Source organism: Enhydra lutris, unplaced genomic scaffold, assembly GCF_002288905.1.
Source record: "Enhydra lutris kenyoni isolate GAN:26980312 unplaced genomic scaffold, ASM228890v2 scaffoldscaffold12, whole genome shotgun sequence".
In the NCBI taxonomy this organism is placed as follows: Eukaryota; Metazoa; Chordata; class Mammalia; order Carnivora; family Mustelidae; genus Enhydra; species Enhydra lutris.
The window spans coordinates 67,187,751-67,205,469 of NW_019154096.1; the positions used below are offsets into that span (position 1 = coordinate 67,187,751).

Consider the following 17,719-nt stretch of genomic DNA (forward strand, 5'->3'; position numbering starts at 1 on the left):
ATGTTACAAAACCAAAGAAGCCAACCACAGAACACTCAAAAATCTCCAATATTTAGTCTATGCATATGTGGGACTGTTGAATAACAGAGGAAATGCTGGTTAATTGGGTATTCTAATTAACTGACATTCTGTTGTTTTAGTAATACTAAAAATGTACTCATTGTTCATTTATTCAACAAGTATTTACAGAATTTCCAGGATTTTCCCAGGTGTTGGAGATACTCAAGCGGGCAGACAACAAACAAACAAAAACTCTTATCTTCATGGAGCTTACATTCTGGCAGAGGAAGAGTGGAGGAGGGTGAGGGGAATCAGAGCTTAGAGGAAGAGGAATTGCAATTTTAAACCGAGTGGTCTGGGTAGGCCTTACTGGAAAGGTGACATTTGAACAAAAAAAGGACAGAGATGAGATAAAGAAGAAGGTCAGTGGGGAAGGACAGAGCGACAGAGGAGCCAGTAGGGACAACAAAAAGAAAGGATTAGGGTGGAGTGATACTGGGAGGGCAGGTCAGGGTGGGAGGGACTGGGGGTGGGGCAGGGTGGGGTGGGGTGCCCACCAGGCTCAAACACCAGGGTGGAGCAGCCACAGATCAGAACAAAGATGCTGATTATTAGAGTAGAGAGGGTTTTAAAAAGCAAAAGTAACATTCCGTATTTGGATCACTGATGTGATTTCCAAGTGCTTTGACCATCCAGGTCTCTGAGATAAGACAAGGTAGAGATGAGCCTCTACCTTCAGGCTGGTGTTAACCCGGAGGACTTCTTAGAACTTGCCAGAAACAGTCTTCAAGATAACCCTTCTCGGTCCTGGCAGGCTGGTTCTCAAGAAATCCTGATGTACCATGTGAGATTTTGCTTTCAAAGCTTTCATGTAACTACATTAAGTTAAACTTTTACTCATTTAAAAAACAAAAAACTAGGTTTGATCATAAATGAATGACGTGTGTGTGCCCGTCTGGGACATGAGTAATTACCAGGTACATACACGAAATACTGGGATTTATTTGGATCGTCTAATTATGCTTAAGAAACAGATTTTTCAGAAAGGCACTCTTCTTTGCTAAATGACTGTCAATATGAAAATACACGGCGTTAGTTATTTCAGCTAAAGAATGTCAGGAGCCGAATCATCAAGCAATGGGTTACGAAGTTTAAAAGTTAATACAGCAGCCCTGAGTATTTGTATTAGTGCTTTAAGTAGCTAAATTAAATTGAAATGTGCCTCTTAAGCAGTCATTGAACAAGCAAGATGAGAAATAAATTGAGCTTCACTTAGGCCTTTATGGCATCTAACAACTGTGTCTGTCAACACACGGATCCTTTTCACTGTCAATTCAACACACATTTTGCAGACCTTGGGCCTGCAATTATTTCATTTCCTTTCTTGGAAATGTAATTTCCACTTACTTTTGGAGAATAAAAGACAGACAAAAGGAGGAAGGAGTTGCAGTATTTTCTGATTAAGATTATCTGTATAAAATGGTAAAGGAAAAAAAAATCTATACGCACACACTGAAGCAGTTCTCAGCAACTAACCTGTCTCAGCCAAATTGCTTTTGTGTCTGGATATTGGTTCAGATGTAGCCAGACTGTTGATGTCAAATTAGGTGTTAAACAAATTTAATAGGAAAGATGAAGAATGAATATAGATCATCTTTCTGTTAGAATTGTTCAAATGACTCCAGTCAAAAGAAAGGAAATGCATGACCGCAGGAGAAAGTGTGCTTTTAATTAAACACAAAGAAATTAGATAAAACTGTAAATCAGCAAAGAAGGCCATTCACTCCAAAAGAGGGGGGGGGGGAGTTAATAGGGCCAGGGAGAGAAATGTAAGAGCGGAAGAAAATACCAGTTGACAAAAATAGATCTAAATTGAATTGCAACTTCCTTTGTCCAGGCTTTACCTTTTAAACTAAGACAGGTAGAGCTACCAAAAAAAAAAAAAAAAAAAAAGGTTCTTTCTCTCCTGAGAGAACAGGAAGTCAGAGGTTTTAATTAACCATGATTACAATATTCGGCCGATCTGATTTGTCTCACCTCTTTCTTTTTGTCAAGCGGCAAACCAGCTGACATCCTGGCAAGAGAACTTCAGCAAAACTAGACTAATTCAGAGAGAGCTTGCCTCTGTTATAAAACAAATTGACCCTTCACCAGATTGCTCTGAACGCATTCAACAGCAAGATTAACTCTTGGACCAAGTGCCACTTTCCCAAAGCAAGTCTGCGGCGAGAACTCCTTCCGTAGTATCTCTTCAGTCTCTAGAGAGAGCAGTATATTAAGGCACATCTTTCACTGAGGGCTAGAAAACAAGGTTCTAAAAACGTCCCCTTCAAAGTCTGAAGATCTGGCATCTTCCGGAAGACCTAGTATCTTCCTGGACCGCTCATAAATCATTAAGAGGGATGACCCAAGCAATTAAGCCCGAAAGGATGATTAAGTCTCTTGTGATGCGGAGTAATTGTCATCCAGGTGAATTCTGTGTGTGGAAGAAGAACCTGATTACCAAACAGTTTAGGGGAAGGCATTCTCTTTACCCATGTCGACTTTGGATCAGAATAAGATCTCTAAGCTAAGAGCCTAGAATCACAAGTTGGCTCATCAAACAAAGGAGCAAGAGTGGTTATTGGCTAACCCGATCGAAATCTCACTAAAGAGGAACAAAGCAAAGCAACACACAGTTCAGGCATCACAGATTCTGCTACACACTTACTTAGTAAAGAGCATCATTACTTACTGAAACGTAACCTTGGGACTCGTGCATCCTTCCAATTTACACGACCCTTCACCTGGCTCAGGTGTTGGGGGGGACGGGCTGTTGAATTCTGCCTCCAGAGTTTTCTTGTTCAAGGCTGTTTTTGTTACACTGGATACAGAACCCAACACTGGCATGGATTTGGACTCTGAGGTGGCTAATATCCCGGTTGGACCTTAAAACCAAACACATACCTCAAGTTTAATAATTCTGTGCAATGCTTATTAATATGGTACTGAAAAACAGATTAGCCGAAAATCCCTCAGGAAGTGAGAAGGCCAAGTTTTGTTAAAATTTCGAGAGCATGCTGAAAAATGTTCCTGCTAAAATATGCTCTGTTTGGGTGGTACTACTGCTTTTCAGTGCACCAGAACCATGCTGAGAAATTATGTACAGACCTTTAAGAAAGCACAAAACCCCAGGCCATGGTTCCCTCACTGACCGGAGTCCTTATTTATACCAGAATTGTGAAAACTCTTTTCTTCTCAGAGTATGGCTTTCTGACAGCCCTACTTGAACCATTTGGCCTCTCAAGAGTTAATTCTTCCCAAAACTCAGCTCTGCGTTTTAAACAGCAAATGGAACAATGTCAAAAGGTTCTTTTCAAAAAGGCTCATGAAGGCTTCTTAAGCATTAAACAGCTTTTATGAACATTTTCATTTTAATGTGATTGAGAAGTAAGTGGATTTATTTCCTGTTAAAATACAGACACAGGATTCTAAAAATTAAGTGGCAAAGAGTTTGGCTGTTTACCTTTTGGACCTTTCTGCCCTTTGGGGAGACTAAAATGGCTGTAATAGGGCTCGTTACCGAAATTATTGGTGTACCAACACAAACTCCCGGGCCCTGAAACAGTTCTCTCGTTACTTGTTTTCTCTCTTTGGTCATAAAGCACTGTCCCAGCCAGCTTTTTTCCAAAGCAAGATTCCAACATGTCTTCCTTGAAACCTCAGAAGAAATCTTCACAAAACACAGAGATTTATGCAATAAATCGTAGATGTACAGACGAAATTAGAATGTCTAAAAATTAAGCTGAAGGACAATCTTGAAAGGCGCCACTGAAAACAGGACAAAACTTGGGAGTCTATGATTCCTTCAGAAATGTCAGATCATCTCCTAAAATGGGAAGTACCAGTGGGCACAATCCCAAATGCTAGCTGATCCCTGGTCGTCAATGTTAAGCTCTGGCATGTTTTTGTCACATCTGCATGTGCTTGTGTCTGCAAATCCCAACAGTGTAACCTATCAGCTCCCAGCCCAAAGCTCTGCTGTGCAATACCTCCTGAAAGAGGGGCTGGGAGACTGCTCTGCGCTCTGCTGTCCCGCCTCCCCTGGCCCCACTCGCTGGAGGAGACACACACCCGCTCCGGTTCCAGCGGGCAGCCTTAGCTCCCAAAACATCAGAGCTGCCTTCCTCCTTTATTTTACCTCTACCAGCTGGCCAGAGGAGGGTGTGACATCACTGACTATCCTGATTCCAAAGATCTTTCCCTCCCACCTAGGATAAGCCTCTTGGTGCAAGGGGATGTGCCTCTTGGTACAAGGGGATGTAGGCGTAAAGAGAGAAGAGCTGGAAGACCAGAAAGATCTGGAAAAAATATGAAGCTGAATTCACAATTTGCTTCTGAGCCACTCCATTCTGCCTGTGGGTAGTTGCTGACTGTAATGCTAGACAGCTCTAAGCAACCTGTCCTTGTAGGAAAGCAGATCTGCTTCTGAAACACCAGCACCTGCTGCTGCTGCTTCTGTAAATGAGGCAGCTACAAAGGACAGAAAGTGTGTGAGCTGACCCAAGATCTGGTTTTTTCTTACATATGAAAAGAAATAAAGAAAAATAAATAATGTTTGGGATTATTATTATTATTATTGCATCCGGTTTAAGCTGTCCAATGTTTTCCAAGAGGTACTTGCTGCTCTTCGAAATGTCAGCTTAGTAGGCCACGAGCAAAAGCATCAGTTAGGTCTGATAAGAGAAACCCTAAAGAGAAATGTGCTTCACTGGCCCGGGAGGGAGATACTAACTATCCTGGGACCTGAGGTCTACAAACCTTAGGCTGCCACTGCCTCTCTTACCACGCTTCCTTTCTCCACTCTGTGACCTCACATTAGCTTCCCCATAAGCCTTTGTGTGCAAAAGGAAAAAATCTCAAGAGATTCAGGTATACCTGAAGCCATAAACCTGTCAAATTCATCTCTGTAATTTGCTCCCACCATGCAGCATTCAACTGTGCTAACTTTAGCTTCTTATTCCCTTCCCCCACTCCCTGAACTGTCCCTGGATTTTTACTTTGTCATTCTGTGACCCTTATAAAAAGATTTATCTGGTAAACACCCCTTCTAGTTCAATGCAAGGAAAACACTGGTACCACCTAAAAAAAAAAAAAAAAGGTATGATTTCTTTTTCTAGATGATAGACTAAGTTTGTTTCCTCCTTTCACACCTCCACCTTTTTTTTTTTGCTTTGGCTACTAGGGAGCTCAAAAGAAAATTTCTACTCAGTTGCAAGTTACTCTCCCCAGTATGGTTCCTCTCCACTCCACTAGAGTTCTTGTTTCTCTATCCAAATGCTAATGATTCTGTTGACAATATACCTTATTGTAACATCTCTCAAATGATACACTGAATATGTATACATTAGTGGGATATAATAAATAAAATGAAAGATTCTCAACCATGCCTGTACAATGTATTCCTACCTTCCTTCCTCCATTCTTTGCAATATTCAAATTCCCATACTGAGTAAAATGAAAATGTTTCCTTGTTTCTTCCATTGAAAACCAACTCTGAAATAGTGCTGTACATCAAACCGAGTTCGAGTTCACAAGGGAAGTAAGAATGCTTCCATGGAACAAAATACAAAATGTAAATGACAGAGAACAAAAATGGGATCCACCAAGCCCTAAACAATAATGATGGCTATATGAATACTTCAAGGAGGAAATGTTGGAAGAAGTGATTATCACAACAGGAACAATAATTTATTGGGGAGGCCGATAAATGCTTATAAAGCAATTCTAAGAAAAAAAAAAAAATCTCTTACAGCACTGCTTAATTTTCCTGACAGGTGGTTATTTTTGGGGGGAAGGAATTCTTCTGGGATATTAACAGCAGAATATCTAAACCAAACTAAAACCTGAATGGCTGATTTTTTTTTTTTTTAAGAAGAAAACAAAAGGTTCAACTTTTTATAATAAAGGTTTGGCCGCCGCTTCCAATACTAAAAACCAATTTACTAAATTGTTGGGAGTAAAATCCCTACATGGAAACTAGAGCTTGATTAACAAAAACCCAAATCCCTCCTATTCTAGAAACTTAAACTTGGTAAACATGACTCAGTACAAATTTGACCTGTTAAAATGGACCAACTGGGGGCACCTGGGTGGCTCAGTGGGTTAAAGCCTCTGCCTTCAGCTCAGGTCATGATCTCAGGGTCCTGGGATCAAGCCCCGCATCAGGCTCTCTGCTCAGCGGACAGCCTGCTTCCTCCTCTCTCTCTCTCTCTCTCTGCCTGCCTCCCTGCCTACTTGTGATCTCTGTCTGTCAAATAAATAAATAAAATCTAAAAAAAAAAATAAATAAATAAAAAATAAATAAAATGGACCAACTGGAGTTGACTAAACCAAATCTAAAAGACTCAGCCCATTAGCTAGGGAGGTTCCTTTACTTTAACTTTGGAGTAGGTTTTCAAAGTCAGCCTGAGGCCACCAGGGGAAGAGCTTATATGGGTTTCTGCTAATTCCTGTGACCAAGCTGATGGGAAAAAACAACAACAACAGTAACAAAAAACCGGAACACATGCAAAGTTAGTTGTGAGGTCTCATAATTGCCTATCAGGACACAAATGCAGACTCTGAGCTCCAGACTTGCTCAGGTGGTCGTTCCTGGCTGGGGACAGAGTGGACATTTCTCACTCGCCGGGTTCACAGGCAGACAGTGAACAGACTGCGTATGAAGGATGAAGACGATCCCTTTGCCCCTGTAACCGATGCGTGACCCCTACTCTCACTGCCGACCCCTCCGCACTGACTTGGTGCCGTACACACCCAGCGCTTTCCATTCGCTGATTTATGACCCTTAGAATAATCCAATGAGGCAGCAGCACTTTAACAGCCTCATCTCAGAGATAAAGAAACTGAGGCACAGAGGTTGAGCAATTTAAGGGCAAGCCGCTCATAAAGGGTTCAGACTCAGGTGGTCTGGATCCAGAGCCCGTTCTCACTGCTACACGACTGTCGGAGCCCATCCTGAGTATCTGAACGCGGGGGGATCTTGCCCTAAGCAGGCCCAATCTCTAAAACCTTGATTACCTGCAAATAAGCAGATAAACAAACATACCAATAAACAAAAATACCTAAGTACTTATGAGATATCTATCCATAAGCACCTCTGCCAATCCAATACTTTTCAATCACATTAAAAAAATTAGTAATTATAAAAGGTCATTTCATGTTAAAAAGGGACTTAGAGGCAGATGTTTCAGAGAGGAAGAGAAGAACGGTGGAGAATTCAAACGAGCTTACTACTGCTATCTGCTTCTGCCGTCACCTTTCTGCGACGCAAAATCCTTTCTAACTCAGTTTCACTGTTTTCAGTGTCAAGGGATTTTAAGCTTCTTGAACTAGTGGATTTGTTAAGTGTCCCCTAAAGTGAAAACAAAACAAAAACAAAAACAAAAAGGTTAATGTCTTAATACAATATACAAAATATAAAAATCAAACCAGCAAAACATTACCAGAATTTGAATGAAATTAGGAAACAGAATGAATGTGCTGTGTATCTCTCTATATACATATATTAATTTTTAATGTGTGTATCTTCGGCAACACACGATGCTGGATCCTTTAAGAAGATGCTACCAAGGGAGTAAGCTGTCAGCTCTCACACCGGAAGGACAGCACAAGAACCCCTCTCGATGAGCTAACTGAGACTCAGTGGCGGGAAGTACCTGTACGTCGATGGTGAAGATGCAGATGTGGGGAGAAGAGAAGAGAACTCACCTTAGTAGGTTTTCTTGACACAGCGGCCATGAGCTACTGAACCCCAATCCTCATAGCACTGACAAGTGTGTCTGAGTCTTCAGAACGACCCTAACGCCACACCTGGCCGCAATGGTGTCCTGGCTCACCCGAGGCGCGGGCTGCTCTCCTGCCGCCGTGCCAGAGAAGGGCTGCCCTTAGGGCACCTTGATTCCACTGCCAACGGGAAGGGTTACCAGGACACAGGGAACCAAGGAAAGGAGGGCATAGTCACTCCATATCCCTGAGGATGCGGTGACTGTATCATCCAGGGCCCAGAAGATACCGAAGGAAAACAAGAGATGGCACACAGCCAAGTGCCTGCTGAACTTGGTACTGACTTTCAAGACAACAGAGAAAGACCCAGGTGGTGGTTCCCTGCGTTGGCTCAGTCTGTTATGGAGGGAGAACTATGGCTTTCTATCTCCCAGGGCCAGCCACGTATCTGTACGGAGTGCTGGGTGACACACTTCACATCTTGTATGGAAGGATTCGGCACTGCACCATTATTAGGGGTTCATTTTCTTTCAGAAGAAATGCCCACTATTTCTTTGAAATGGCCTTCCTTCACTGGGCCACGTGCTTGGGCAGGGGGAAGCCAGGAGATCCACAATCTTTGGATCTCAGCAAATCAGAACCTCAAATCTGGCATAACTTGCCAGACTTCATGTCAGAGTCAGGCAACTTCTGTCCCCCAAGGCTAACAACCAGGCCAGCCTTTGTCACCTCAGCTCTCTGCGGGTTTGCCTTAATCCTGCTCCTGCCCCATGCCAACTTCCTGAAGCACTCGAAGAATTCTACTCGCTAAAAATGGTAACTCATGTTTCTTCTTGAGCCTATAAAACAACAAAAACAGTAGCTTGTAATATTTAGGTAGTTAAAAATCTCACAGGATACAGGTTATCATGATTTGTTTAGGAAGGTTTCTTCCCTAACTGGGTAAAGTCTTTGAGAAACAGCCTGTGAGGATGCCCCACCCTCCCCACTAACAAGATTAGGAGATTTTATTCTTTTTCTATCAGCTACCCAGCTAAGACTAAGGTGTAAAATATGTAGGTGAGGGTCAGACTATAATCAAGCATATACTACTCCACCCCCCAAGTTACCTCTTTCTGCTTTTCATTTATTGCAAAAATTCATAAAATATATTCAAAGGAAAAATCACATTACATGTAACATATGCAAAATAACAGCTAATTTTAGAACTTAAAAAATTGGATAATGTGGTTTATTTATTTGATAGTTAATGCAGATCTGTAACCTACTCATCAAGGACTTAAATAATAAAATAGGACCAAGAGTTGGCAGGAAAAGAAAATGTAACTAAAGCCAAAGGAGACAAAGTTGAAAAAAAAGTACTAGAGTAACTATTCTCAAATCATGCATTTACGATTTTTAAAAACTTACCAGTAGTATCATTTGTAAATAGATAATTTGAAAAATGTAAGGCCATTGCTATTGAAATAACTCATGGAACTATTACACTGTTTGAATGTCAAGAACATTTTTTATTTTCCCGGGCTGGAGTTAATTCGAGAAAGAGATCTGTGTCTGTGTACACAAGCCTACACATATACCTTGCAAGGATATCTTTTAAGGAAGAAATTCTCTCTCACCATAATCCCGACTTTTCATTTGAATAACAGCATTAACTTCCCCAAATTCTGATGATGCTGGGTCGTCTTCTCATCACACCTGATACTGAGAGGTTTCATTTTCCAAGTTCTAATCTTTGAATCTTGAGCCTTTTTTTCCCCATCCACTGACTGTGGTGACTAATATATGAGTCAACTTTAAATATGCAGGCACTTGTGGAGAAAAGAAAGATTCTACGTGACTCTCAGTTGAAATGTTCAAGGAGCTCAGCTGATAAAGTACCAAGACTATCTAAATTTTCTGTTTATGTATGAGTCATAAAGTCTGAAAATCAGAAATTCACTTAGAAGGCATGCGGTACACAGAATTCCTTCACTATACAGAGAAGAGAATTCAAACTCAGAGAGCCTTGGGGTCTGGACCAGGCCCCACAGTAAGTCAGTAATAGGGCTCAGTCCCCATATTGGTTAAACGTTCTTAACACTGACTAATCTAATGGTCAGGAGGCAAAACCAACTATTAGATGATTCCCTCTGAAAAACTGAAGATGTTCAGGAAAAACCTAAAAGATAATTTCTTAGGAATTGTTTTTACTTGACTTAGAGGCAACTGAACTTTAAAGAGACTTTTAGATAATCTGTATGGATTTATTCTTCAGAAATCACTCTTTCTACTTAAAGTGACTTTTACATGACTGGGGTGATTCAAGAGGTTTCCAAAACCTCCAAAAAAACCCTTGTGTGACTATGAGAAATTAACTATAGGTTTCTTTAATGTGTAAGACATACAGCTTCTAAAAACTCCGTGGACACAGGCTTGGATAAGTAAGTTCGGTTGCCACTGAGACTACAGCAACTGACTTGGGAAGGGTCTACATCCAAAGAGAGGGAGATTTTCTAAATCCCAAACCAGAGATGTGCATCTACTTGTGTGCTAACTTCCAGCAAAAGGCCCAGTCTCCAAATGGCAATGTCCCTACAACTCAGGTCACATTTGATTTCAGCAAAACCACCAGTTTCTGCTGGTTTTCCTGGTTTCTGTTCTACAGTCAAACTGAACATGGAATTTCTTAGGTTTCTTGGCCTCTCTCAGCACAGGGGCCAACTCTCCACCACAGTGTACCCTTGGCAGGCTTTCCACACTTGTGTGCTTTGCTGGGTCCAAACTGATAATCCCAACAGCCTAATGCCAGCAAAAAGCACCAACAGAGCCTCAGCAAATAGGGGCTTCCTTTCTCTCCCTTTTACAAGAAGTTGTATGGTTTCTTGGCCCCAAGTGACTGGGGACCCCAAATGATCCATCATCCCTCAAAGGGACTTCTACGGGAGTCCTAGAGAACTGTCATTTGGCAAAGAAGAGTAGGGTAGAGCACCATGAGTTCCACTCTTTAAAAAACACTAAATGTGGGACGCCTGGGTGGCTCAGTTGGTTAAGCAGCTGCCTTCGGCTCAGGTCATGATCCCAGCGTCCTGGGATCGAGTCCCACATCGGGCTCCCTGCTCATCAGGGAGCCTGCTTCTCCCTCTGCCTCTGCCTGCCATTCTGTCTGCCTGTGCTTGCTCTCTCTCCCTCTCTCTCTCTCTGACAAATAAATAAATAAAATCTTTAAAAAACAAACAAACAAACAAAAAAAAACCACTAAAGGCAAAGTAAAAACACTGCCAGAATAATGGCTATTAGGGATTCCTTAATGCCAGATGACATACAGAAATCTAATGACAAATCCAAAGGGAAGAGGATGGGGGCAATTTGCAGAAAACAGAGGTTTTGACAATTCTCTAAATGTGTAAATTATCTCCCAAAACTCTATTCTGCAAATTTCTCTCCTTGAAGTGGCACAAAATTATACTGAACATGACCGGATAGTGAACGTGATGTTTAAGCACTATCATTCAGTAAACTTGTTACCACACAGCATTATCAGGGAGTGGGCTATCTTGGCTAATCAAATGTCCTCTGGATCTTAGACAGATGTCTGATTGTTCAAGTAAACCTCATTTTAAATAGTCAACCTCAGTGCACCTTTTCACTCACGATCAGAATCCTACTCTGGGGGGAGCTTCATGAAGAGGAATTAGCAGCCTGATGTGCAGACAACGAAAGAGCCCAGCATAGAGAGTTCTCACTGGATAACCAGGTGTTCTCTTCAAAGAATCCATTAGGTAATGGCCACATACTTCTGCAATGGTTGCCATCCTTTATTCCGCAGGTGGACTACCACTGCCAGCCAGGCTATCCCTCTCTCTAGGACTACTTCCACTCCTCTAAACCTAAAGCAAACTAATTAAGCCATTCTGAGTTCAGGCTGCTGTTCCATGCTTGATGAAAATAACACTGTTCGCCACAATCATGCGCATGTCTACATGCAACGCATAATCAGCACCGTGACAGCAAACATGGGAGTATTAGTTCTCGACCTCCGCCCCACGGTCATTGACTGTGCGTAACAAGTGGTGTTGGGACTGTAAAAGGATCTGAGAACAGAGCTCTTAGTGCCTGAGACATTTTCTCAGTGAGGTGTCACTAAGTGAGGCGGCAACTGTTGACAGGGCAGTATATTGTGGGCAAAAGCTCATAGTTTGGAAGGAAAAAAAACAGCTGGAGACGGCATTAGGCCTGTTCCCCAATGGACAGGGGTTGCCTTTAGAGAATGAAATGAGTAACGGGGCGTCTGGATGACACAGTTGGTTGAGCATCTGACTTACTTTTGGCTCTGGTGGGGATCTCAGGGTCGTGAGACAGAGCCCCACCTTGCCCTCTGGGCTCTGCAGGGAGCCTGCCTGACATTCTCTTTCTCCCTCGGCTCCTCCCCGCCCCTCCCCCCATGCTTGTGCACGCTCAGGCATGTGCACACTCATGCATGTGTACGCGCGCTCTCTCTCTCTCTCTCAAATAAATAAATAAATCTTAGAAAAAAAAAGAAAAAAGAAAATGAAATCAGTAACATAAAGACAGAGAGGTTTATCTTATTCTCCAACTTATCATCACGTAATTTTTTAAACTGTGAAGAAGAGCAGACAGTGACCCTGATCCCTGACACTAACGTATTTGGGTAGGAGCGCAGGTCGACATTTTGGCACCAACAGTTCCACTTCCGCGCCCCCAAATCAAGCACTATCCATGTAAAAGACTCTACTGTGTTTCCATTATGACCAAGCACGCCCTGATCCTCCGATCTGGTCACTTTGTCTTGAGGCTGAAGGCAAGGACTGGAGGGCAAGAACAGGAAATAACGATTCTGGTGAAAGTGTAACCATTCTTCTAGAACAGAAACAGCAGGGTATGGATGCATGACACAGATTAACATGTCCGATGGAGCAGTCCACGGCACGATCAAGAGAACTGTCATAAGAACTGAGGATTATTGTGAACGAAAATAAAACATATCAAAACCAATTATTTGTAAAAATAGATTTAAAAAAGATTCTCTTCTCAGTTTCCCATAAACTAAAGAATAAAACCCAGATCCATTCTTACCAGTATGCCTTTGAGCTCGTTCACCGCACTCTCGGAGCCTTTTGAAGAGTCTGGCTACAATTTTAAAAAGAAAGGACAATTAATGATTTGGTTTAAAAATTCTAAACAGAGATTTTTACATGGCAAAGTATTGGCAACTTGTATTGACTATTTTTTTTTAATTAAGTCTATGTCTTACAGTTAGGAAAAAATATTAGACGGGTCAGTGCTCGCAAGGGGCAGTGAAACAGAAAATTAGGAGAGGCAGTCGAAGCAAGAGGACTCAAGCCCACATCTTCTAAATGCCATTTTGTTACTTCTTGTTATCATCATACAGAGAAAAGGTCTGGGAAACACCAGATCTCAGGGATTCTATTTCAAATTATTCACTTTTTACAATACGTGGCTCTCCGCTGGCATGGCTGGACGGGCACCCGAGAGCGAGGAGCGGGAGGGAAGGCAGCAGCACGGAGCAGGCGGCAAGCGACAGGGCAGAAACCTCTCTCGGCTCCGCTAGCTCCAGGCGGATGCCAGCTGACAGGGGATGGCACGTCTGGTTGCAGGAATTTCACAACAGCACTGAGTCAGGAGCAGGGATCAGCAAAGAACCTGGCTTCACAGGAGAATGTTAGCATCTCTGGCCACCGAAGCAGTAAGAGAGGCCATGGAGGGCGCACAGTCCAATCCCTCCGTCTTACTTAGGAGGAAAGGTGCACCTTGAGAAGGGCTGTATTGGAGTCTTGATGACAAGCCCAGTTGGAATCTGGCTTCTGGCTACGCCATGAACAAAATAACTTGAAATGAAATTCTGGGGAATATTCGCCTACCCCACAATACCTAAAAGTCTCTGTGGTTCCCTCGACTACCTTCGTGGAGGGAAAATCTAGCAGGAGGTCCTCAAAAGAAGACCTCTGATCTCTCCCGTACCACCTCCTTTCACAAGGACAGAGAAGAAGAGAGGACATGCAGGGAACTCCCTGGCCTCTCATTCCAGGAAAAGAGGTAAAGGTAATTTCTCTGTCATGGAGAGATGAGAAGGGATTAATAATGACCTATAACCCTTTCCTTCCAAGAGCTAATAAAGAGGAAGATCCCGTTCCAATTTTTTTTTTTTTTTAAATGGACAGTGAAAGAGCGAGAGAGGGGGCAGGAGAGGGATAGGGACAGGGAGAGGGAGAGAGGTTTGCTGCTTATGTACAAATTGGATGAAAACATTCCACTTTCACAGACTACGCTTTCTGGGAAACACGCGTGCCAAGAGCGCCAGTCACAGGTGCGAGCCCAAAGCTCCAAGACACTAACCGTAACCGCAACAGTATCAACGACGACATCAAGGAATTTAGAAAGTATGCAGTTAAATGAGTGTTCTCCAGGGAGGCCTTACTTCTGCAGGTGCGCTGCTCGGGGGACAAGCGGTGACTGATGTCTGGGCAAGCGCCCCGGCTCCAGGCCACTCAGTGCCCATGCCACGCCACTGCCTCGGACTGCAGCACCTCCTGTAGCCCGGCCGGCGAGCGCTCAGCCCGTGACCTTGGCGGGGAGTCTAGCACATGCAGTGGCCGCTTGCTCAAAGGTGACTGACTGTGTCATTCAGCACTACAGCTACGGGGTTGGACGATTACCCGCGGAACACCCAGGCGTCCACTCTCCTTGTTCGGCTGTTCCCCAGCTCTGCACTGACATTATATAACGAGTAACTGTTGGAAGACTCAGGGCAAGAAGAAGAAGGACAAAGCGATCCTCTGAAAAGCAAAGTACATACAGAACACTGATCGCTTAGGATTCAACAAGGTTTCAACACTTTTCTCTCTACACTAATTTTGGCTTCTTCATGACATTGCATTTTTCTCTAGTCTGTTTGGTTTGGCTGATTTGTTCTGAAACGGTTGTGACGTGAAAGTCTTACACCATCATCCACTTGAGCCCGACGACAACCCCGTGAGCAGGAGAGGGCCAGCGCTCTGCCCAGTCCGGGGAGAGAGGAGCCCGGCAAGCGGGAGGCGGGTAGCGTCCGGCCCCAGCTCCCGCAGCAGCGAGCTTCAGACGCCCAACCCCGGCGCCCAGCCCACAGGCCAGACTGCGGACACTCCGTCCCTCGCCTGGGAAACTGCTCAGAGCGCTAGCAGACCAGCACTCCAGCGGCTGCGAAAGCTTCCGTTTCACACTGTCAACCCACTGCTTGCGGTTGGGTATTCTTTCCCTCTTCCCCCTTTCCACAGACAGCCCTCCCACCACGACAGCTCCTGCCCTGCCTGGCCACCTCGCCGGCCGGTGACCAAGTGACGACTTTTTAAAGTCCAGCAGAATTTGTACTGAACGGTCATGATCCTTGGGGTCACTGAAGCAGCAGAAGAGGAGCATCCATGAGAGTAAGAAGAACCTTAAAGTTTGGTTTAGAAGAAGAAAGAGGACCCATCTGTTGATGCTTTATTACAGGGAGAAAACAAATAAACAAATCATTCTTCAAGACACAAAATATCAAAACCCTACTGTTGGTCTATTTCAATGGGACGCACCCACGAGAGAAGGGAGAGGTACTGAGCTGGCTCCCGGCGCCAGATCTCGGTGCTCCCCGTGGTCTAGTTCAGAAGGCAGCTGAGGATACAGATACACAAAACGTTCTCCTTACAGTGGTCTGGACCAGGTTTGTAATATAATGGAATCATACAAACCTCACTATTTTTCCAAAGCTGTCTTTAGTCCGTCCTGACACTATCGTGCTATGCCCCCTGTCTACCTGGCCCCTCTCCCCCTCACACGGAAACAGAAGCCTCAGGAAGGGCAAGGATTTTTGTCTCTTTTGTGTCCTGCTTTATCCCCAGGGTCTGAAACAGTACCAGGCACACAGGAGATACTCAATCAATACTTGTTGAATTGCACAAAAGGAATTAAAGAAAAGAAAGCGCATGATCATCATTTGTTGGGTGTAGAGGTTCGCATCAAGCGGAGGACAGCATCTCCAACAATCTGACTTTCTTTCTATAGGGATTTAGGTTAACCATGGCTCAAACAGGAATCCTGAGACACTTGTATGAGGGGAGAGCCTTTTATGACACATTAGCCTTATCCTAAGATTTCAGTCACCCTGATGTCGCTTTCATCCAATTTCAAACTTCTATTCTTGAAAAAAGGAAGCATCACGGGAAGGGGAACATTTAGTCATTCCATACCTTTGCCTTCGGTCTAGCTGTCTGATTCACGGGTCTAAGATGAACTCCCTTTTTAATTCTATCCATCATCTCCTCAACTGCTTGCCTCTTCAGATCTGTGACTTCTTCAGCTGTCAAAGAACACACACAGAAATCATCTTATGTTACAAGAAAACAGCTACTTTCTATTCTGATGCACTTTGTAATTAAGCACAATCACTTCTCAGACAAATTCACAAGACATCACAAAACAATTTACTGAGGTTAACAGCTACCAGGTAGCCACACTTTTTTTTTTTTTTAATTAAAAGAATCTCTCAATAAAAGACCTGTTTTTTAAAACAAGTTAGAGTTACAGGGGCCCCTGGGTGGCTGTCAGTGAAGTGTCCTGCTCTTGATCTCAGCTCAGGTTTTGATCTCAGGGTCCCGAGTTCAAGCCCCATGTTAGGCTCCACTTAAAATAAAAATAAAAATAAATAAAAATTAGAGTTGCAAAAAATTTTTTTAAAGATTTTATTTATTTATTTGTCAGAGAAAGAGAGGGAGAGAGCAAGCACAGGCAGACAGAATGGCAGGCAGAGGCAGAGGGAGAAGCAGGCTCCCTGACGAGCAAGGAGCCCGATGTGGGACTAGATCCCAGGACGCTGGGATCATGACCTGAGCCGAAGGCAGCTGCTTAACCAACTGAGCCACCCAGGCGTCCCTAGAGTTGCAAAATTTAAGGCCTAATTTGTAGCCTAGAAATCAATACTCGTTCATCTCTGTTAAAATTCAAGTGGATTCGGTTCCATGTCAGCATAATGACAGACCTGAACTTCTGCAGCTTTCTATCTAACCACAAATAACCATGTGATTTTGCCTCAGATATGTTTTTATAACTTATAACATCCTATGTCAAAGAAATCAGCCCAAAGAAGGAATAACTATTAAAAAGCCATTTGGAAATAAAAGATAAAAGAGATCTGTTAACTTGTTGGAAGAAACCCACAGTCAGAAGATGGACAGCAGATAGGTGAAATCTATTTTTAAATTGTCATCTTTTGTTTAGGAATCACAGTGGAAGGAAACATTTAAGCAAACCTTTTTCAAGTTTTTTAAAATTGTCAATGTTGAAAGAAAACATACACCTAGAAATGATTGCAATTAGGTAATTAAATTTGATTTAAAAAATTCAACTATTGTTTAAACTTTGCACTATTATGCTGCAAAAACAATAAAGCCGTTAAAATATACATCAATTAGATGACTGTAAACTGAGGTGGGCTTAAAGCTATTGATCAGAATAATGAAATCTGTCTGTTGCACAATAGCTTGACCAAAAGCACTCAGTCGTTTCTGGAACATTTATCACCATCATCGCCATTCTAGATCTCGTATTTACATCTGTCTCATTCACTGCAACCAATATATTTAAGTACCTTACGAAGACCTTCCTCTAAGGCTGTTTAGCACATTCTACAATGCGGGGCGTACAGTAGGCACTCAGCAAGTACCCTACCTGCTGAATGACTTGTTAAACTTTTGGCTTTATGTGGTTGTTAATATTTTTGCTATTTGAGCAGAAATAGCTAACTCCCAAAAGGACAGCTTCTAAATGGAAGCCATCACAACAACATCCCCAAGGCAATGGATGGGAGTGTCGGGCTTTGCACTAATAAGGGCTACACTGTGGCTTCTTTTTCTGCCACGTGGACCTCACGCTAACACTGACTGAGTAGCTACTGCTATTTAATTACACCCAGGGGAGCAAC

The 17,719-nt window shown here is 43.1% G+C and overlaps 1 protein-coding gene across 1 annotated transcript in view; it reads right to left on the minus strand.

Moving 5' to 3' along the window:
* Positions 1-17,719, minus strand: part of LOC111145248 (shootin 1) — a 97,917-nt gene that overhangs the window by 13,599 nt on the left and 66,599 nt on the right. The window contains exons 13-16 of the mRNA XM_022500035.1: positions 15,990-16,099; positions 12,841-12,894; positions 7,273-7,393; positions 2,735-2,927 (exon numbers count right to left, since the gene is read on the minus strand). Of these exons, the coding sequence (XP_022355743.1) occupies positions 2,735-2,927; positions 7,273-7,393; positions 12,841-12,894; positions 15,990-16,099 (478 nt within the window). The remainder of the gene's footprint in view (positions 1-2,734; positions 2,928-7,272; positions 7,394-12,840; positions 12,895-15,989; positions 16,100-17,719) is intronic.